Source organism: Tripterygium wilfordii, chromosome 13 (genome assembly GCF_013401445.1).
Source record: "Tripterygium wilfordii isolate XIE 37 chromosome 13, ASM1340144v1, whole genome shotgun sequence".
Lineage (NCBI taxonomy): Eukaryota > Viridiplantae > Streptophyta > Magnoliopsida > Celastrales > Celastraceae > Tripterygium > Tripterygium wilfordii.
Window position 1 is genome coordinate 13,859,448 of NC_052244.1, and position 23,187 is coordinate 13,882,634.

Consider the following 23,187-nt stretch of genomic DNA (forward strand, 5'->3'; position numbering starts at 1 on the left):
CCTAGCTAGCTCCACATTTGGATGGCAGAACATCTTTTTATATTTTTGTTAGAATAAATTAAGAAAGGAAAGCCTAATTAAAGGCTACAAGTAGCTAGCTAGGTTAAGGGCACAAAGCAAAGTCGTGAAATTAAGAGATTATTAAATTTACCATGAATATTGTTAAGGTATTGCAACACTCCGCCTCTTTGTGTTATTAACACATTATCCGTTTTGAGTCAATCCATACTGATCCGCTCGATTTTATCTTCCAAGACCCAGCACCAACCTATAATATTATATATTGTACTTTACATCTTCACTTTGATAATGTGAGACAAGAGACTTAACCCCTTCGCCATTCGATAGTTCACTCAACACCACTAAATTTGCATTGCGGAGGGCCCTATCCACTCGAGCAGGATGTTATCGGTATTGTTAATTATCCAAATTTGAGTGTACCTTTATAAGATCTCCTTTGAAAATTTTAAGAGGCAAGTGATGGAAGTGGGCGTGTTCACGAAATTTCATGCTCAATCACTTGCCGGTTAAAAAGAAGCCAACATTAAACTAAACTAATCACTCTCCTAAACCCCACGACACTAATTAATTAATTAAGGATTATAATAATACAATAAAGCCAAGCTACCAGTGTGCACCCTTTAGGCATGTGATTTGCGGAAGGGAAAGAAAAAGCAAATGTACCATGTGACAACTAACAAATGAGTTACGAAAAATTGATAAATATTCCAGTGATTAATATCTTAATTGTCTCAATTGTTGAGTTTGACGCACAAAATTTAAGTGAATTTATGGAATATATGAAGCACACGATTCATTTGACTTTTATGCGTTGAACTTAATAGCTGAGATAAGTGAGATATCAGCTGTTAAGAGTGCTATCACAATTGAATGAGTTAATTATATTTATATTATTATATATTATATAATGAGACATTTAAGAGAAAAAAGTAGATTTTATTGTGTTTGAGTTGTTCGAAGCAAAGAGGGGGTGTGTGTGAGATAAAAGTGGCAGAGCTTTGTGACACGCTCGAGAGGGAGGTGGGGGAGGCAGGGGCACGTGTCGTGGTGTAATCTATGAATGCGTGGCTGACTTCTCGATGACCAAACCACAGCACGTGTCGTGGTCTTCTTACCTTCCCATCAATTTTCTTTTCTACCATGTTTTACTTTTTTGTCTAAAAAATCTTTAACAAAATAGTAAAACCTAACCTAAGATTTAAAAAAAAAAAAAAAAAAAAACTGAACAACAAATTTATATAATTTCTTGTATAAAAAAAAGAGTGACAAATAGAGAAATATGAAATGTCTATGCCGAATACAATTTTATTTAAGTCAACATTCGAATTTAATAAAAAAATAAAAAACAACATTTTTATTAAATTTAAATGGCTTAAGTGTCATCTTATATGAAGAATATTTGATATCTAAAATATTTAACACTCTTTTAGGGGTGTTCAAACGAGTTGGTGGTTTAATTTTGTTTCGGCTTTGGAAAAATTGAGTCAAACTTTCAATTTGTATAAATCAAATAAAATTCCAAAAGAGAGGAACCCATTTCAGGTAAGATACGATTAGGTAAGATAAACGACGGACAAGATATATATATATATATATATATATATATAGAGAGAGAGAGAGAGAGAGAGATCCTCCACATCTAAATGTCAATTGGTTCACTCAACTTGGCAAGAGTGGTGGCTGTTGACTCTCTTGGTTGTCATTTTGCACTTTCCATCATGGTTGAGAGTGAAAGATACCGTAAAGACTTCCTATTCGTTTAAAAAGGAACATTCTAATAAATTCATTTTAGGTGAGAGAGTTTTGAGCTCAATTCATTTTAGGTGTATAATCCTCGCTCTATGCCTAAAATTCGTGTGGTTTTGTTAGTTTAAAAAGCGTCTTGAGTATTTGGAAATGAGTTCAAACTTATAAATTACGTGATTGTTGCTGACCAAATCGCTATAAGACATGTTAAGTCTTACAATGGTCTCCTTAAGGGCCATATATAGTACAAGACCGGTCCAAAAGACAAAATTAGATAATAATTAAGAGTGATGACATAAGATCAATTAAATGATTAATTTGGATATTGATGAGTTTTTTTAAAAAAAAGAAAAAGAAAAAAAAAAAAGATATTGATGAGTTAGGCATGTCATGATACAACATTTGACGTGAACCTACCAGTTTCATGCATCTTCTAAAACGACTACTTTTAGGAAGTCTATTTTGTAAGAGTTGGCAATGTTTTCCTTTGCTCTCGTCTTGATAGTTATCAACTCCTAACAAAGATGTACAATTTTGGGTTCTAAGGTAGGCGAAGAGATTTGAATATTTTTAAAAACATAAGAAAAAGAAAAGAAAAGAAATGGAAAGTGTTCAAAATTTTGAATCTAATGGTATGGTTTTTCTTACGAGAAGAACAAAGAAATTCATCAGAGGAAAAGTCATAACAAATCTGGATCGTTCTAAAATGTTGAGTGTAGATTGTGACACATTTTATATTGTGTTCATATCTAAGCGTCAAGTAACAAATCTAACCATTAAAATATTCGAAAACACTGCATGTCAATAATTTATGCATCCATAATGTGTCCATAATTAGGTGGCATGGGAAAAATGTGGGGACCATAACTAGGTGACGTAGGGAAAAGTGTGGGGACCATTTACAGTTAGCATGCCACCTAGGTTATGAACAATTATGGACACATATCATTTTGGTAAAATATTAGATATTTTTGTCATTTCTTATTATTTCTCATGATTTTTTTTATTTTCTATTTATAAAAAATAGTCCACTTATGACTCATAACCCTAGCAAGAAGTACGACTTTTGATCTAATTTATAACTCTCATTTTATCCAAATTGATCTGTAACATGAGATGTTAAGTGGACTTTACATGTGTATTTATAATCCTTGACTATCACGTATACTACATAAGAGCGGGGATAAAATGGAAGTCAGGACGTTTGTAGCATTGCTCGAAAATAATTGACATAATTTTCGTTGCTAATTAACCAGGAAAGAAAAATCTTATATTTATTTTTTTTCAACCTGAAAGAAAGCTGAGCAGGATAAGGCCCAATCGATATTGAGTCGGATGGGCTTGGGCCCAAAATTACTCGTCGTTTCCTCGTCAGTCCACTGGTTTTGGGGTTTTGTCACTTGCTCTTGGATATGAAGCTCACTGTGCCTGCCCCTACAACGGTTCTTATACTTTCTTGTAATTAAGCACAGAAATGGCCGCAGTTCTTTCAAAGTGTCCATTGCATAGATATGTGAAGAGATATCTGTTATGCAGTTATTCTCTAGGGGCTGCCGGGCTTCAATTTCAAAATTTATCCTCGCCCGTTGTGAAATCAAGCAGAAAGATCGAAAAGTATATGGTGATTTTGTTGAAGGTGAGTTCTTGATTAAGACTGAGAAATGAGTGTGAATCTGTTCAAAATAGATGCAATGCGTACTCCAATTTACTGCTTAGTTCTTGATTAAGATTGTGAGGTGCTATTTATTTTCCATGCTGGATTATATCGGGAGTAGGCAATCTCTGAGACGATTTATTCTTCTTCTTCTTTTTTTTTATCAAGAACCGTCAAAAAGATTTGATCAGGATTTAAGCTACAGATACTGTTGCTTTTGGTGGATTACTGGCTAAATCATACTCCATATCACTTTCTGCAACAATATGATTTTCTGTAGAGCATGTTGGATAACTCCCTTGATTTCTATTATATGTTGAGTTTTTATAGTTGCTCTTATTACTTTTGGATGCTTGATCACCATTCAATTGTTATGTTGCTTAGATTGAGGCCGGAAAGAGATCTCTATAGGGTTTGCTTCTTGACATAGACACCATAGGTTGCATTGATCATAGAAATATAAGAACATGACAAATGTAATCTTTATGCAATGATCCACTAATCTTAATGGGTTTCTTTACTTGAACTCGAATGTTAGAAATAATAAGGGTTGCTGATGAAATCATGTTTGGTAATAAGGAATAGAGCATCGAATAGGATAGGAAAATCGATTATCAACATAGGTGAGAATTAGGGGACAATAATAAGCCAAAGAAGTTGACTTAATCAATCATTTTTTAACACTTGAGTTTGTTTGTGTTTGCATTCTTAATTCTTAATTTTCTTTACGTTGTTTTATTTAATTTACTACCGAAATCATCTACTATTCGATTTTCCAAATAGCGTTAGGATTAATCATAATTAATAATCAATTACTTGTCAACCAATCCTCGACGATACTTTCTCATCACTTTATTACTTCGATTTATGCATGCACTTCTAATATTTCATATCAGTATTCCAGCCAGTAGCGGTGCAATTGAACACAAATGTTATAACTTCATAGGTTTTGCATTATTCTTTGGCAGGCTAAAAGTAGCCAGATACATTTCCATGGTGAAGATGGCACCACAGTCACAAGCTAGATTAACATGTTTTAATTAATTTCCTCCTGCAAATACAGTTTCCCTGATTTCCAGATTCCCTATTCCAATTTCAATACATGTTCTTTCTACTTTTCACACAGCTTGGCTCTTTTCTGCTGGTTCTGATCTTTTCTCCCAGAACTTGAAATGCAGAGATCTATGCTCCAACATCTTCTCAATCTCTTCAATTGGCAGGCCTTTCGTCTCTGGCACACAGATTAGGACAAATATCAAAGCTACAACAGAAATGACTCCAAATATCAGGAAGGTCCAGGAAGTCCCAATTCCATTAGCCAGCGATAGGAAGGATTGTGCGACGATAAGGTTTGAAATCCAGTTTGCTGTGGCGGCTATTCCTCCGCATACACCTCGAAATCTTAAAGGGTAGATCTCGGAATTGACAATCCAAGGTATGGTTCCCATTCCAGGAGAGAAGAATATGATGTAGAGTGCAAGGCCAATTAGTGCGAGCCATCCATATTTGCTCGGACAACCCCTTGTGTACCATAGCCTGCCTTCTCCATGGCAGCTATCCTTCACTGTGCCATTTGATATCCAGCAAGCCCCAGGCAGTAACTACAGTGCAAACAGAATTGATGAAAAAGAGCACATGACAACATCAGAGGACAGACAGAGAAGGGAATGTGCTTTACCTTATCAGCGGCTGAAGCACAGAATCCGCAATCTGGAGATGAAGCCTTCAAACACTTCATACAGTCCCAAGAGGCAGCATTTTCAGCTGAACTGTAATCCGGGCAGGTGTAAGCTAAGTGAGAGGTTTCCGTCCCACTAACTGCTGGTGAGTGAGATGTCGTCTCATGGAAGACTGCTGATAAAAACCCTAGTGACAATATCACACCGAACAAACTGATGATTAAAAGCTTCTTCCTCCCCGTCCTGTCGATGAAATATATGCTTACGATGGAACCAATGGCATTAAGCCCTGAAGTGACGAGTGAAAGAAGCAAGGCTGTTTGATTAGATGCAAAGCCAGCCAACTGAACTATGGTTGGGCTGTAATACATCACTGTATTTATGCCCACAAATTGCTGGAAAACTTGAAGACCAACTCCGGCTACAAGTCCCCTTCTAACTGTTTTAGTTTTCAATAGCTTGACAACATTGATTTTCTCAGACGATCCTTCTTCTCGTATTTCTGTTTCGACTGATTCCTTTAGGTCTCGGATCTCTCTTTCAACCTCGTTTTCTGGGTATATTTTCCTCAATATGGCCTTAGCTTCTTCTTCCCTTCCCTGTTATTTAGGACAAAAAAATGTTGATGTTTGCTCTTCATAAGACAATGATCACCTAACTAGGTTTGTGGAAGTGTAAAGAAGAAGAAGAAAGAAGAACCTTGCGGAAGAGCCAGCGGGGTGATTCTGGGAGTAGAAGCATCAAAGTGAACTGCACCAGAGCCGGAATTCCTGCAACGCCAAGCATCCACCGCCATGTACCTGGTGCCTAAACAAATTATGAACAAGTAAGATATATGTATAATTCCAACTCAAGCTTTATGAACATATATAGTTTTAGTATCTTTTGCCTGCTTACCTTGGTGAAGGCCAAATTGATCAGGTAAGACAAGAACTGGCCACCGGTAATGAGAAAACCGTTGGTGCTGACAAGGGCACCTCGGATTTTGGTAGGAGAGGCTTCAGAGATGTACAGAGGCGATGTCATTGACGCCATTCCGACACCAAGTCCAACGAAAATTCGGCCAACTATGAGAACAGCCGGGTCAGGTGCAGCAGCCATGATAATAGCTCCAATGAAAAACAGGACATCTGCAGACAGGATTGCAGTTCTCCTTCCAAACTTATCGTTCATCCATCCACCAATTGCTGCTCCTATGATTGCCCCAGCCACTGCCATGCTCACAATAGTCTCCTGTTTTGCATTATCATCATCAATAAGTAGCTGGTTTTTATGTCAGCACTTTGTATTAAGCACAGATACCATCATTTCTTGCCTTGGAAGGAACTAAGCCCAGGTTCCCTAGAGTTGGATTCAGATGGCTTAGATGGATTAGGAGAAGAGAAGGTGCCCCAAAGGAACTGGGCTTCACCAAACTTTCTTTAGGCCCACCATTCACCTTATTGGGCTGGAGTAATTGCCTACGGCTACGGCTATTAGTACTGGGCTGGCTCATACTCTACCAGTCCGGAAGGTTCATACTCCATTCTTGCATAAAAGGATTAGAAAAAATATTTTAGAAGGGCAATTCGGTCATTTTATTGGCTTTCAATTGTTAAGCTGGAGATTAGAAAGCGTCATGGGCGGTTTGGTGAATTGAATAGGATATGAGTGGCATCATAGTCATAAAATGAATCACAAGATGTGTTGTATAGTTTTTTTTTTTTTTTTTTTTTACAACACTATAAGCAATACTACACACACTACCCGTGAGTATTACATCACAGACAAAAAGTGTGTTGTATAGTTTTATATATTATAAACTTACAAATAAGAATAATAATAATTACCTGCAAGACTGTTTTTTTATCCACAGCCTCGAAATCATCCCGAATGTACAGCAGAGCACCAGATATGACTCCTGCACAGACACACCCCAATCCAAAAAGTTAGAAGCTAATAAGCGCGGGTTAAAGGTACGAAGAAGAAGTCACTCTAATTTTAATCACAACCGCTAGTTTGTTTATCAATCGACGATCCACAATTTTTTAAATTTGATAAACAGACTGGACTGCAACGACTACGTCTATGATAAGCACAAGTAAAATCTAAAGATTTCAATTAACAGGAAGAGTAGTAGTTGAGTTGAGTGCAGCAACCCAACCTGTGTCGTAACCAAAGAGGAGACCACCAATCCCAGCAGAGAAAGCAAGGCGAAGAACATACGGATTCCTCCAAGCCAACGAGAAGCAATCTCTGAAAGCAGACACATCACTACTCCCTGCATGTATTCCACCCTCCATCGATCTCTTCAATTCAAACCTAAATTAAATTCAAGAGAAGAATTGCAGTTGTTCCCATTCAAGGGAGGGGGTGGGCAGAGAAAACTGGATGGGTTCTGTTTGTGTTTCCCTAGAAAATGAAAGAAAGTGTTGGGAGGAGAAGGAAAATGTTAGGGGATCAAGTAATGACAATGTGTGAAATATATAATTAAGATTATGAGGGCTCAAAGGCCAAGACTCAAGAGTCTACCAACTTTGTCGTTTACAAATATGATCAATCCCACATTAATATAGGTCCAACCGATGCTCAAGCGCGCGTGACATGGAGCAAAAGAGTAATTGTAGTGTCCGCTATATTTTTCATACGACTTTATGTTTTTCTATTCTACATATGACATTTATACTATTCTTTTTTATTTTTTTTTGTGGTTGAGAACGAAACCAGACAAATTTATCATTTTGGACAACTGACATGAGCCTAAGCTCACGTCGTTAAGTCTGTGTGCACATAAGTTACTCACACGACGACATAGTAAGTTAGGTCAAAACCCAACGTATAACCACAATAATATTAATCTTAGTGAGAATCAAACGTAGAATCTTTCAAGTTCATATGATTTGAGAATGCATTATTAATGTGAGAGGGTTGGATCTTTATTTATAACTCAATCGATTGCATTATGATAGACGGATGTGTGGGATTATAATCGGGACACTTCCAACCATATGGTAGTTACCAAGATTTAATTGCTTAGCGGATAAGGACTATAAATATAGATTATTGACCCGACAAAGGTTAAATTGAATTATTTTTGTCTTAACCAAAAACGATACACTGATTTACCATAACTTTTAATTTAAAGGATAAACCCACGGAGGCCTCCTTGGCTTTGACCCTTCCCTAGCTCTTGCAGTTTCTAATTTTCCTTTCCTACTTTTCTTTTTCTTTTTCTTTCTCTTCTCGGTTCTGAGGTTGTCATTGATCGATCGATGGTCATCCCAACCCTTTTCCAGCCTCTATATTTGACAAATTTTGAGCAACTTTTAAAACAAACATGATTTTTTTAAAAAGAAAAGAAAAGAAAATCTATTGGATTACAAGTGTGAGAGAAATCTTATAGGGTCTGTTTGGGAGTGCTGTCAACTACTGTGAGGTGTTGTGCGGTGCTGTGAGTTATAAAACTGTAGTGCTGTGAGGTGAGTTGGAACGTAAAAAGCTGTTTGGCGCATCACTTTTAAAACTGTGATGCGGTGATGTGAGGTGTGTTTGACGTATCTAAATTACGGTTATATTAGAAAACTAATAATATTAATATAAAATCACTTAATGTTTACATTGTACATTAATCTAAAATAAAATAATTGACCTAATTTGATTACGTAGGACAATTCAACATATATTGTAAGCGTTTGGAAGTGCTGTGAGGTGTGGTGAGGTGTTATGAGGTAAAAAGTTGTGGTGCTGTGAGGTGAGTTAGAACGCAAAAGCTGTTTGGCGTGTCACAAAAAACTGTCGTGTTGTGAGGTGCGGTGTAACTGAACGCAGTGCGAACGCATTGCCCAACACCCACATAATCAGGCTGGAGTCAAGAAATAATGTTGGGGTGAGCTTATTCTAAAATGATATCATATTAAACCATCCAAATTTTTTTTTGCAAAAACCCAAGGGCAGTGCCTTTGAAATTTTTTTAAGACTATTTACAATAACATATATACTTTAAATGATGTTATCGACGAACAACTTCTAAGTAAACATAAATAATTTTTGCTATCAAATCAAATATACTTTAAATGTTTTGGAATGTTACTCACATGTTTGAGATTATACATAAAATTATCTATGAAATTCAAATGTAATGACAGACTTGAGCCAAGATTTAAGAACTTGAACAGTTAGACGTAAGTTCATACGTTGGACCGATACGCTAGGAGTTTAATAGGTAGAAACGAGTCTTAGTTTATATTAAAGGATTTAGACTTAATTATATAAATCTTAATCATCAAAAGAGACATATTTGAGTCCAAATTTCAGTCTGTACCTAGAGTGTTGGGCCTATATGAATCGATCGAGCAAGATAAATTTATAGCATAACTAATGTTAATTGGTGTTTAAAAAATTATGTAAAGTATATTTATAATGAGATATATCGATAATATTACAGAGAAGTAGTCAACTTTTTCAGTTTGTGACTAATCAAGTGAGAAATTCAATTAATTATCTTTTTTTTTATAAGAGAGATGAGGTCATGAAAGAGACCAAATTTCAATGCCTTGATCTTCAAGATATCGCATTATTAAAAAAAATAAAAGAAGATTAGCATTGACCAATTAAGAAACACACATATCTCCTGCACAGTTGCGTTTGAGCTACGTAATATTAATTGGTTTCACATTCAGGAGTCTTATTCTCTCTCTCTTTTTAAACGAGACTCAGCACACGTGCTCTTTGAAGAGTCGATTGAACTCAAACTCTGGCCAGATTAGACATACGAACTTGCTCGACAGATTACTTGGGCCGAGGTACAATTAATGCTTTCCTGTAAACAGTGATGCAATGTTAGAATCAAACTCTCGATCTAAGGCGGGCAAGATTCTTTATAGTTTATACCTTACGTTCGAAGAGATAATCAATTAGTTTATCCTCCAGTGGTTAGCAGTCTTATTCTCATTTAACATTGACATGGCAAGTGGCAAATTGTCTTTTCAATATTGCTTACAAATTTCAAGTATATATATATGAAAAAGTGACATTGGAAAGTTGTAGCTCAAGCGGTGAATCTGAAGCTCAAAGAGAGAACCATTTGTTTTTTTTTGCTCTTTTCCATAAAGAGAACGTCCGTCTCTTTCTCTCTTTTGGCCTACAATTCTTGGTTGGGCTTTCTAAAGTGAAACAATGACCCATATTGCTTTATATGATTGTTCACTATCATGTTCATTTTGCATACTTTTTTTTTTCTAATTATAGCAACCAAAAAATGATAATTGTCAATATATATATATATATATATATATGGGCCATTATAAGGTCATGCAATACGTCTATCGACCTCGTTGGGTTGTCTTTGAGAAGGAAAAATGTTAAGACATGTGGTTAGGCGTGTGCTGGTCTCATGTTTGACTTGCACTTGGGATCAGACTCGTTTTGACTAGCTTCGAGTGCGCCTTAAGTAGCACTAATGCTCCTAATTCACCATGTAGGAGAGTATTCGAGTAAAATCACTTGATTGATGAATTTCTCTCGGATCAAACTGTATGAACTCGACAGGTTCTGAGTTCGATTTTCATTTAATGCTATTTGTGGCCATGTGTTGGGTTTTGGATCAATTCATCATGTCGTCAGGTATAAAACTTCTATACGCAAGGGCCTGAAGGTCCGAGTTTAGACCCATATCAAATGTTCAAAGAATAAAATTAGATGAGTCATGGTAAAAAAAAAAATTGCATTATATATTGATTATGATGGTAATTCAATATATAATGCTATTATATATTGTTCACTGTCATGTTTTTCTTAAATTTCCAACCCCCCACTACACACTTCTTCTCAAAAAGGCTATTATCTTAGAAAGAATAATATGGTGGTAGTCGTCAATGAACACTCTTTCACTTTACTTACTTTTCTTCCTTTACTTTTGCTAAGGAAGAAGATCACACTTTGAATAAGAAATCAAGCTTTCGACACCCACTCCATTTATATCCCTTCAACCCCACTTACACGTGAACTAAAACACAACAGAGAGTTCTTTTTTTTTAAAAAGAGCAGCTAAAATCAATTATGACAATTTATTTTCGTAGATATTCTTATCAACACTAATGAAAAAAAGAAATACAATTACTAATATTACTAACGTGATCCATTCTTAAAAGTAGAGGAATTTGGATAACCGAAAAAAAATAGAAGGGCTTAGTTGGACCGTTTTACAAAGTAGGATGACTTTTTCTGATACTTTCCCCTACCACGTAAGTATATCCACTTAACAGTTGACACCGGACATTTTAAGAACACAATGTTTACGTGGGCCATAGGCCCATGGTTATTTTGTCATATAAAAAATAATGATTAATGAGCCCATCTGACCAATGAAGAGGCCCAAGGAGAGTGTTTTAGACTACACCCCTAGTTTTAGTTGGCAACGGGAGGCTATTAGGCCCATTACAGAGCAGAACTAAACTAAGTCTAAAGGCCCAATAGTAACCTCAAACTTAACCCACGATCTTTTCGAACGGCCCAAATTTATCTCTCTTTATGCCGTCTGAAACTCGTACGGTTGCCGACTCGCCGTTGTATGAATGTATCGGACCTTCCTTGCCCCTCGTTTATAGGAAACGTAGCTCATCGTTTCCATTTCTTCACATTGACAATGTTTTTACGAAGGATCTTTCATCATCAGCCATAGATCCGGAATTAGATAGCGCCTTGATCACTCTCGCACTCTCAGTTTCTGTCGCCTGAAACACCACAGCTGGAAATTCTCAGTTTCTTTCGCAGCAAGCAGACGGGGGTCGCGTTTGGAGGTTTAGGGTTTTGAACTGACGCTCGCTGTCTGCTTTTAGTTTCATTATGGAGAAGGAGAACTCAGAGGCTAAGGAACGCAAGAAAATGAGCCGATGTGGATGGGTAGTTGGTGCTTTGATTGTGTTGATTATTGCTGTGGCTGTAGCTCTGGTTTCAACAACTGCTCCTAATTTGTCTCTCTTTGTGCAATCTAATAAGCTCTGTCACTGTGGTCAGGTATTTTCTTTGCTTTTCTTTTTATGTTTATCCCCACAAATAATCTCAGTTTGATTACTTCGATGATGGACAATTACACACGTACACTGTTGATCACGACAATTTTCAGTTTAGTGCATTTGACAATACATAATTTGGAATTCTTACCATGAATATATTCAGTTCTTTATTGGTTATGCTGTTTGTATTGGGTCAATGACTGAGAACTTAATTTTCTGAACTGTGTTGGTTTTCATCTTTTCCAGGATAAACATAAGTATAGTGGAATGGTGGAAGACTGTTGTTGTGATTATGAAACTGTGAACCGTATCAATGAGGAAGCTTTACATCCATTGCTCCAAGAGCTTGTGAGGACACCTTTCTTCAGATATTTCAAGGTTTGCTTATAATCCATTGATTGTATCATGACCAAAATTGACCATTGTTTCGAGTTAAACATAAAAAGCATCTCACCAGGGAAAAATTCAATAGTGAAAGTTTTTCTTTTCGAGTTAAGGAAATAACCTTTTGCACCGTAATTGTGCAATGCGTCTACCTTTTCAATTTCTTGTTGCTTCTTGGTGGGTTTCAAACTTACTTAAGCTCGTGTGCATCTATCTTCCATTTTTTCCTAAAGCTTAGCTTTCCATTTTCTTGAAGGTCAAGCTGTGGTGTGATTGCCCTTTCTGGCCTGATGATGGTATGTGCCGTTTACGAGATTGCAGCGTTTGTGAGTGCCCTGAAAATGAGTTCCCCGAATCTTTTAAGAAGCCTGCCCATCATGGGCTTCCATCAGACGATCTTGTGTGTCAGGAAGGAAATCCTAAGGGTGCTGTGGACCGTACACTGGATAGTAGAGCTTTTAAGGGGTGGACAGAAACAGATAATCCATGGACAAATGATGACGAGACTGACAATGGTGTGTCTCCTTTCTGTTCCTGCAATTGTTTATTGGGTTATCCTGGTGAATTTAAGTTGCACAATCTAGCTACTTTTTTTTTTTAATCTCCGGAAGAAAATATCAAAATTGACATCTGGCGTAGTAATAACTTTGGTGAGCACATAGTTGCTAGCAGTCCTTGTTTCATCACGTTTATCTCTCAATAATATTTGAAGCCTTTGGACATGATTATTGAAAATTTGGTTTTAGCAGTTGATATGAAATTTTCTTTCAGCTGAGATGACATATGTAAATCTCCAATTGAACCCTGAACGCTACACGGGCTATACTGGTCCATCAGCTAGAAGGATATGGGATGCTGTTTACTCCGAGAACTGTCCCAAGTGTGAGAAATTTTGAAGCACTTTTTAATTCAACTTTGGTCACTTTTGATTTATATATCCTATTTGGTTACTAATTTCTACTGCTCTGTGTGGATTGCATCCCAATGTATAGATCCCTCTGAAGAGTTATGCCAAGAAGAAAGAATATTGTACAAATTGATATCTGGTCTTCACTCCTCCATTTCAATCCATATAGCTGCTGATTACCTACTTGATGAAGCTACAAATTCGGTAAAAGTTTTCACTCGTGCTTTACTTATCAACAGGGGCAAGGAAAGTTAAAATATTTCATGCCCTTAACACTTCTTACTTGATGTTATAACGTCCGTGAGTCATAACTTCATATGTTGCTTCTTCCTTTATCTGTATTGCTCATATTTATTTAGCAGCACATAATCAAAGAACTCGTGTAGTTAGCCATGTTCAACCAATAGCAATGAAAATTTTGTTAGTTTTTATTCAAACTTTTAGCCATCAAATGTCATATAGTTGGATTTGATTACCAGACTTGCATGATTAAGCCTGTGACTCCCTTCAATTGAAGATAGAGGTTTCTGACATGAGACCTTTTTTTAACTTTATAGAATTTATGAGCCAAATTAAAGGGAAAAAGGATGAATAAGAAGATATAACTCCTTTCTCTTTTTGTTGTTTTCAATTTCAGTGGGGCCAAAATCTAACGTTGATGTATGATCGGGTCCTGAAATACCCAGATCATGTCAGAAACTTGTATTTTACATTCCTTTTTGTTCTTCGAGCTGTGACAAAGGTAAGCATTTTACATTGAGCTAAAAACAAATTTCTGCTCACATAGGCAATAATGAAAGGGGTTTAAAGACACCTTTTCTCTGATGATATTTTCAGGCAGCAGATTACTTGGAACAAGCTGAATATGACACTGGTAACCCTATTGAGGATCTGAAGACACACTCGTTAATAAGACAGCTTCTCTATAATCCAAAGCTGCAAGCAGCATGCCCCCTCCCATTTGACGAAGCTAAGTTGTGGAAAGGCAAAAATGGTCCTGAACTTAAACAAAAAATTCAAGGACAATTCAGAAACATTAGGTTTTTCTCGAAATCCTCTCGACTCTTCTTGAGTTTGAGCCTTTGTTCTTTATCTCATGCATGAATCCTGGTGCTGCAAAGAGGTGCTCTATTGCAACTTTGGCAGCATGGGCTCAAACGTAGTAAACAACACTTTAGTAATGTGAAGATGAGAGGGTGCACATTTACACTTCCAAACCCCACAATCATGGGAAACCTCGTGCGGTACCTTGCTCTTGATTTATATTGAACTTTTACCTTTTATGAGGGGGAAAAGGTAAAAAAAAAATTTGCCCCCCAAAAAGGACCAAAAAAGTGCAAAAACTCAATTCTTTTTGGCATGATATGTAAAAGATGTTGAATTTGGCATTTACAGTTTTTCTAATCTTTGCTGTGGCATACCCCGCTTGAGGAACTATTAAAAGATTAGCTTATTGCTTTCCTAAGACAATTCTTCAACTGGCTTATCTGTGTCAATAGAATAACTACTTCATTGTCATTACAGTGCATTGATGGACTGTGTGGGCTGTGAAAAGTGTCGACTATGGGGAAAGCTTCAGGTTCTTGGTCTTGGAACTGCATTGGAAATCCTATTCTCTGATAATGGAGGACTGCCGGATCAGACTGTAAGTATCATTCCCGAAGTTCGTTTACTTATCAAATATCTTTGTAGTCTGTTGCATGTAAACAAAGAATGAAAAATTAAAGCCTGCATATATCTTGCCTTCCTCAACCCCACCTCAACTGCAAGAGCCTTGTGCGTGGGTATTTACCTTAACCTTAGTGGACGATAAATCGTAATAATGAAGAAAGATTCCTAGAATTTCCATAGACAAGTTCAGTCTTGCTGTGTACTTTGTTGATGTTGGTTGAATGAGTTCCTATTGTCACATTGATGTACTCAAGAATTTGGGGGCAATTTCGACACAGAGATCTGTCATAGGGTTATGGGTGGCTCTAGAAACTCTTTTTTCTATTGAGATGCCAGTATCGCTGATCTGTTTGGATCACCATTTGTTGCTTTTTGGACAAGCCACATGAATGATGCCAATTTTGAAATCAATTATGTTTGATTTTTATTTCTCAGTTATGGGAAGGCATAATTGTTCATACATTGATTTAATCCCAATGATTCGTTGTTTGTGGCCAACCTTAGTGGCCACTACAAAGATGAATTAGGGTTTTCTTGTAATTTTACTTGGGTTTATCTTGATGACGATTTACTGCATACATAATGTTCTGCATTGAATTGTTTCTGGCCTTCAGCTGCAGTTGCATCGGAATGAAGTAATTGCCCTGACAAATCTACTCAATCGGCTATCAGAATCAATCAAATTTGTGCATGAAAAGGGACCTACTGCTGAAGGACAGACTTCTTCGCCTACAAATCAAATCAGCCTTTGGAAGAGAATATGGACCTCTATAGTCACAAGGCTGGTAATTGCAGGCCCTATAACATCGAACATGTTTATTTTATTTTATTTTCTTTTCTTTTCTTTTTGTCGGATATGTTTATTCTCTTTCTGCTTAGTCTTTGATGTTGCCTATTGGCTGTTTTTTTAATCTTTGCAGATAACGTTGAGCGACTTGTGAGAGCTCCGACTATAAGTAGCACCCTATACTCTGAAGAAGTCTGAAGAAATAGTACAGAAAACCGCAGTTTGTATTACAAAAAAAAAAGAACATTGCTCAGATATTATACAGCATGCATGTGGAGGTAAGAAGAGCAAGTTTAGGTGAGGAGTTGGATTTATAGAGAGAGGCAACATTGCATCTGGAGTTGAACAAGACAATACTGAAGTTGGATGTAATATTGGGTTTACATTTTGGGCCAGCGAGCATGGAGGTCCCCCATTCCAATAGAATCTGCCTCTGAAATGTAGTATTAGACAAGAATTTGTACAAACCAAGTCCAGTCATTTTTCTTAACAGAATCATTCCGCGCCCAAAGTGGTCAGATGCATAAAAGTTGGCCATTAAACAAATTTGCTGTTATGGAGGTAAGAACGAATGTATTGAGGGAGTAATATCCATGGAGAAAAATCATTTATGGGTTATTTTTTCTTTTTGTTGGCTGTTTGATTGCCATGAGTAGCCTTTTAAGAATTACATATGGCAGGGAATCAAAATGAATTGCAGGAAATAATCAAGCTCTTTTACTAATATCAGACAGTGAAACAGAGCAGAGACCTGGCACAATGGATAGGATGAGAAATTTCAAAGAAAAACAGGGCATGGCGGTTGTATCTGTCTAGATCCGAACAACTTTCTGCCCTAAAATAAGTTTTTCACAGAACATTCCATCCATTTGACCAATTCAGGCCTTTCATTTGCGATAGATTGCCGGCTAACTTCCAAGAATTTTCTTTTCCTTCTTTTTCCTTTTTCCTTTTTCCCATATTAAGCAGTCAAAACCTCTCTCAAACCAACTATATATACACATGCTCCTCCTCTTGTTTCTCTACAAGCCTACAACAACCCATTAAGCCTCTTCCCGTTCCACAATCTTGTTGCAGAGATTTCTTCTTCTCCTCCTAAAACCCTTTCTTGCAATTATTATGGAGAGGTCTGTAAAGCTAAGGCAAACACAAAGAGTAGTTTCATCATCAAGTCATCATCACATGATGAGTTCAATAGCACCAACCCTTCTCATTTCTCACCAAAAACCTTCAAGATTTCCCAAGTTGGAGACCATTTTTGAGGAAGGATGTGAAAACAGCAATATTAACGATGACGTTGTTGTGCCAAAGAGGGTGTTGTATCTTCTGCCTTTGGTCTTGTCTTTGATATTTTATTTCTTGATATTCAAAGATTTGGCTTGAGATTTTAATATATTGGAAAGTCAAAAAGCTTTTAATTTGTTCATTGATTTCTGTACATTATACTACAAACCCTCATCAACACAAATCAATATTTCAATGGACTCTTCAAGTAGACTGACTCTACACGACATAACAGCCCAATACCACTACAAATCCGGCCCAACTACTCTTCGCATGACTTGTTATGGATTGTCTCTACTAGGGCCTCAATGAGGTTCTTCCGTCAGTCTTCGCATGACCTAGAAGACCACACGTGTGTATTGATGACGTGTTTTTATCAGAGACAGAAGGCGATGAGGATCCTACCGTCCTACGTCCCAACTCCTAAGTCCTAAGAGGGGTGCGGCAGTACGAGAGATGGGCATGGATTTATTATTCATTATAATTTGAATGGGCCTAAGAGTATATTGGGCTCAGGCTTAGATTCATGGACTAATATGATAGTGTTTTGAATGAATTTCTCGTTAAAATAAATTCTCGAAAGATTCTCCCTCCTAATTGGGGGTCCATATATATATATACACGTCACATGGGGATGTCCGTACATGGACTTCATTGTTTAACACAAATCAAGGGCAACACAAAAATCAAGAGTCAAACCCCACTGTAAGACTCCCTGTGTTTCAGCCGTTGGATACGAACTTCCTTGTGTGTGTATATATTTATGTCTAACATTTGTGAGTTAGATAGGATCTCATCGATTAAGACAAATCTATTGGGTAGGAAAATTAAGAACGTGTCATTTAGGGTTTGCTTGAATTGAAAAAATGAAGAGTACAGTAAAAGTAGAGTTAATGGAGGGAGAGTTATATGAGGGGAAGTTATGGAAGGGGGACTACCTTGAATCACCTTTACTTGGATAGAAAGTAGAGTAGATGAGAATTAATGAGGGTAATAGATGTGAGTTACAAAAATACAAGTTGAAATAAGTCTTTTTGTATTGTCAATAAATATGGTCCGTTTTAGGCCACATGCCTCTGATGAGAATCCCATATCGGAAGATGGTGAGTTTGGAGTCTAGCTTATAAGGGAGGACAAACCTCCTATTATCAACCTGGATTTTCAATAAAGAGTAAAGTCCAAACTTGTGATACTAGACTTGATCCCCATCCCGTGTGGTGGGTATTCATCATTGGTGCTTTCATTGAGAGCGCACGCGCTTGCGTGCAGGCCCATGGGCTGACACTATCGTAGGCGGGCTTGCCCCAGAGCCCATTCCTTTGTGGAGTTGTGTTAGCAGATAGTGGGCAGCGTCCATTGTGGGCGAGTTGAAAAAGAGAAAAAAATGCCGTAAAAAAAAAGAGAGAAAAAAGGTCGTTAAAAAGTAACTTAAAAAACCATAGATCCGCTGAACTTGACAAGACTATGTGGCCCTGGCTCGCAAGGCTTGGGACGATAAGTGGGCCGTGTGCTGAAATGGTACAGCTAAGGCCATGCATGAGGTCCTGCATGCTCCCAAGGAGGGAGGATTGATGAGAATCCCACATTGGAAGATAGTGAGGTTGGAGTCTCGCTTATAAGGGAGGACAAACCTCCTATTGTCAACCTGAATTTTCAATAGAGAGTTAGACCCAAACTTGTGATACTAGACTTGAGCCCCCATCCCGTGTGACGAGTATTCATCAGCGTCCCATGACTTTGTTCTTTTGTGCCGTATTCGTAATACTTAAGCCTAAAAAATTTAATTATTTCCTCAAGTGGATAGTGACTGGGAAAGTCAATCCCTAATTAACGACACCATTAGGGCCGGTGCATAGTACATTAATGGGACTTTGTTCTCTTGAGCCGTATTCGTAATACTTAAGCCTAAAAAAATTAACTATATCCTCAAGTGGATAGTGATTGGCAAAGTCAATCCCTAATTAACGACACCATTTGGGCCGGTGTATAGTACATTAATGGATTCATGTAATGTCAACTCCATCAAAAAGAAGATTTCATTAAATCATTTGATGAAAATAATTATCAAAAAGAAAATTAACAAGTCTTACTTTGTAAACATTATGTCTTGATAATACATTGTGTTTGAAACGACTTTGTGTAGAAGATTTTTGGGATGTCACTTAGCAAGCCATCACATTTGGACCATTTGAAAATCGGTTACCAAATAATATGAAAGTATACAATATACACGCATCTTTTCATTCAAAATTAGGCTTACTAATTTGTTAAAGAGCATATTTTCTTTGTTTTAATTTCTTGCACGCTTTCTTTTTCTTTAATGACAAGGAACTACACAACTCTCGCCAATAGAAAGATAGAAAATGATATACATCCCAATAAGTACCATTCCCTATCATCACAACTGCTGAGTAAGACGCACATGACCCAAATGAATTCGTGAGCTCCACATAAAATTCTGTGCGAACAATTCATCAGTTGGGATAACTAGGATACCAGTAATTGAAATTCCTATCTTTATTGATAGAAAGATGGAATACGTACTCTTCACAAAATTGAAATCTTCGTTTTGAGTTGACATTTAATTGGTACGTTAATGTACTATCAATATTGCAAATTAAAGAACACATAATGTGTATATTGAAGGGCGGTGCCTAACTAATGACCATTAATTAGTGTTTGCATCCATTTTCACTTTCACCCCAACGACATCTTGAATGTTAAGATTGTACTCGTTTCGAGCATTATCTTTTTCATTATTTTCTTTAGTGTTTTTATGAACATAGTCATTAAGATCCATATCATCAAAGAACAATCACCCATAGCCAAACAATCATGCCTCAATGATTGCTTGACTAAGCTAGTCGATTTGGATGCTTCGTTACTTCTCTTTTCTTTTTTCTTGGTTTGTTGTTTTGGGTTTTATGACTCTTCTATCGGTTCTTTCTTCAATTTTTTATAATTAACAAAACTTTGCACCTCTTATTAAAAAAAAAATCCAAATTTCTCGAGCTGTATAGATTGATGCTCTCCACCATCATTATCCTTAACATTACCTTGAGCAATTTCATATTGTCTTGTCGTCCATAACTCTCAGAATAATCACCTTGAGCAATTTCATATTGTCTTCTTCTCTTCCATAACTCTCAAAATCATCGTCGCCATCCAAATTGAAAAGTATGCCAATAAAAAAACACATTTCTTATGACCACTTCCAGCTCAACCCAAAAATTCATGGCTTCGCCCATGCTAACTTAGCAACGTAGCTAGATGGGCATGCCTATGGTGCCTTTTTACTTAATTTAAGTATTATTACTGAAATTTAATCTAGTTTGATCACAACCCAACCGGAAAAAATAAGCCAAATAGTAGTACTTGTTCGATTTTTTTTCTTCTTTCTCGGATAACCACTCTTAGACTCTTGGTATGAAAACTTGACTTTATGCCAAAACCATAAATTCCAAAGTCTAGTTAAACTTGGGCGGCTATATACAACATATATACACACACATATATATATGTGTGTGTGTGTGTGTGTGTTATAAATAAAACATAATTCGCTGATCCATGGAGCTCCCATGCACCAACATCTCTTTCTATGTACTCTTCCTTGGTTTAGTTACCTGCATTTGGAATCCCATCTTGTGTTTAGAAGAATGTGACTTCCCTGCCATCTTTAACTTTGGTGATTCAAATTCGGACACCGGGGCCTTATCTGCAACTACCTTGCTCCCTCCCCCTACTCTGCCTTTTGGAGAGACATTTTTTCATATGTCTACGGGGAGGCTTTCTGATGGACGCGTCCTCATCGATTTTATTGTATGCTCACATTTTACCATCTATATATATATATATATATGTATGTATGTATGTATGTATGTATGTATATATATATGCTTCAAACTGTATTAATGGTTTTGATTTGTTTTGTGATGATCAGAGCAAAAGCTTTGGGCTGCCATTTCTGCATGCATATCTTGATTCCTTGGGAGCCAACTTCTCGCATGGTGCAAACTTTGCCACCTCAGGATCCACCATACAACCACCGATTCAAGCTTTCCCGGTGCCCGGGGGATACAGTCCATTCTATCTTGGATTACAGTATGACCAATTAGAAGAATTCAAACTCCAATCACAAATCATCCGACAAAAAGGTCCATTCTACCCTTTGACATACATAAGTTTTTTGGTAACTTAGAATGACACCACCACCAGGCTTGTCTATTTTTAGACAGCTAAGTTGGTCCTAAACTCAGGCCGACCCTGATAGGCATACGCCTTTGACCGAAAATATAATCAACTGATCAATTATACCGGTTTGGTTTATCGTTTGATATCTCTTTGTCTCTCTTTTAACACTGATGATGACGGTAGAATCAACTTGAGAGATAAAATTTTTCCTTTTCTTTGGAAAACAAGAATGAATTTATATATTAATCAAGTTAATCTCTGTGCTTGTAGGTGGAATATTTGCAAGTTTGGTGCCTAAAGAGGAGTATTTTTCTAAAGCTTTGTATACGTTTGACATCGGTCAGAATGATATTGGAGTAGCATTATTTTTGCGTAACATGTCTATACAACAAGTTAAAGCTTCTATTCCTAATTTCATCAATGACTTCGTTACAAATCTAAAGGTACGTAGCTATATACTCCACTCCTCCTTCTAATTAATGAAATTTCAAGCTCATTAATTAATTGACCATGAAATTCTACTAATTTTCTATATATATATATATAGGATGTATACAAGTTTGGAGGAAGATCATTTTGGATTCATAACACAGGACCAATAGGTTGTTTAACTTCTTCTTTGGTGACCTCTCCTTCAGCCGAGAAGGACAGTGTTGGTTGTGTAAAGCCTTTCAATGAAGTAGCTCAGTATTTTAACTTTAAGTTGAAGGAAGCTATAAGGCAATTGAGGATGAATTTCTCTGATGCTGCTTTCACTTATGTTGACGTCTACTCTGTGAAGTACTCTTTGTTTCAAGACCCAAAAAAATATGGTAAGCAACCGCGTGCATTTTTTCAATGAAAGAGGACGTTATATATGCTGAGATAGATGCGCATGATCTTGTATCGATCATATACAATATCTATCTCAGCATATCTTGTATAGATCATGTGGGGCACTATATATGTTGAGATAGATGCACATGATTTTGTATAGATAATGTGGGGCCCATGATTTCACATAGATTATATACGTCTGTCTCAGCATTTGAGATAATTGGGTTAAAAAATATTGGAATCCTTAGAATTTTCGTGATTAAAACCCTCATTTGTGGTAGAGAAACACATGCATGCAACGACACTATTCAAGCATAAGTACTACATAATACAAATTGAAGTTACTACTTTTTTACTCTTCATTTTGGTCCTTAGGATTTGAGTTTCCGCTGATAACATGTTGTGGCACTGGAGGCATGTACAACTTTACTTTTGGTCTTCCATGTGGACGAAGCACACTAGCCAATGGCACACAAATATATGTTGGTTCATGCAAAAACCCTAATGTTCGGGTGAATTGGGATGGTGGACACTATACAGAGGGAGCTAACAAATTTATTTTTGATCGAATTTCAACCGGGGCATTTTCAGACCCACCGGTTCCCTTGAGAATGGCATGCCACAAGACCACAGTTCCCAAGTAAATGGAGCAAATGTACTAGTTTTTGTATGATCTAATCAGAAACATGTTCATTGTTTCTATAAATATATACGTATTTGCAATAAGGGTCTCCACCTTTTATGTATGGGTGGGGTTGCTACTATTAAGAAATAAATAAGAAATCCGATGTAATATGCTATGAATAAAACTCTATTTAACATCCTTCCTAGTCATATTTTTATGAAGGAGGACAATATATACCTTTGATATTCATTAAAGCCCTTGCGTAAGGTAGAGGAACCCGAATCAAGGATACAATACAAAACAAATGGAGAAGAAGAAATAAAATAAAATAAAATTAGGGATTTAACAAAATTATTTTTGAAAAAGTCAACATTTTCGGTTCCAAAGCTTAGGATACATACTCATATCATCTTAAACAATTTTGTCGCAA

At 36.8% G+C, this 23,187-nt stretch overlaps 3 protein-coding genes across 4 annotated transcripts; 2 read left to right on the forward strand and 1 right to left on the reverse strand.

The window, feature by feature from the left end:
• Positions 1-4,329: 4,329 nt before the first annotated feature.
• On the reverse strand, positions 4,330-7,569 carry LOC120013735 (probable inositol transporter 2). Its single transcript, XM_038865655.1, has 6 exons — positions 7,244-7,569; positions 6,930-7,000; positions 5,998-6,333; positions 5,800-5,907; positions 5,100-5,699; positions 4,330-5,022 (listed from the first exon to the last, which is right to left on the reverse strand). The coding sequence occupies exons 1-6, from the start codon at positions 7,380-7,382 to the stop codon at positions 4,540-4,542; spliced, it is 1,737 nt and encodes a 578-aa protein (XP_038721583.1). The 5' UTR covers positions 7,383-7,569; the 3' UTR covers positions 4,330-4,539.
• Positions 7,570-11,626: 4,057 nt separating this feature from the next.
• Positions 11,627-16,477, forward strand: LOC120013623 (endoplasmic reticulum oxidoreductin-1-like). 2 transcript variants are annotated; one of them, XM_038865500.1, is made up of 10 exons: positions 11,627-12,093; positions 12,339-12,470; positions 12,733-12,991; positions 13,248-13,358; positions 13,469-13,587; positions 14,021-14,125; positions 14,221-14,423; positions 14,908-15,028; positions 15,669-15,839; positions 15,975-16,477. In XM_038865500.1, exons 1-10 carry the CDS (start codon positions 11,923-11,925, stop codon positions 15,993-15,995), a joined length of 1,413 nt encoding a protein of 470 aa, XP_038721428.1. In that variant the 5' UTR covers positions 11,627-11,922; the 3' UTR covers positions 15,996-16,477. The 2 variants fall into 2 exon arrangements, with proteins under 2 accessions (XP_038721428.1, XP_038721429.1); XM_038865501.1 differs by having other exon boundaries at positions 15,669-15,835.
• A 4,159-nt stretch (positions 16,478-20,636) lies between these two features.
• LOC120012298 (esterase-like) lies at positions 20,637-22,966 on the forward strand. The gene is made up of 5 exons (XM_038863654.1): positions 20,637-20,944; positions 21,066-21,279; positions 21,587-21,759; positions 21,864-22,128; positions 22,508-22,966. The coding sequence occupies exons 1-5, from the start codon at positions 20,693-20,695 to the stop codon at positions 22,774-22,776; spliced, it is 1,173 nt and encodes a 390-aa protein (XP_038719582.1). The 5' UTR covers positions 20,637-20,692; the 3' UTR covers positions 22,777-22,966.
• The last annotated feature ends 221 nt before the right edge of the window (positions 22,967-23,187 follow it).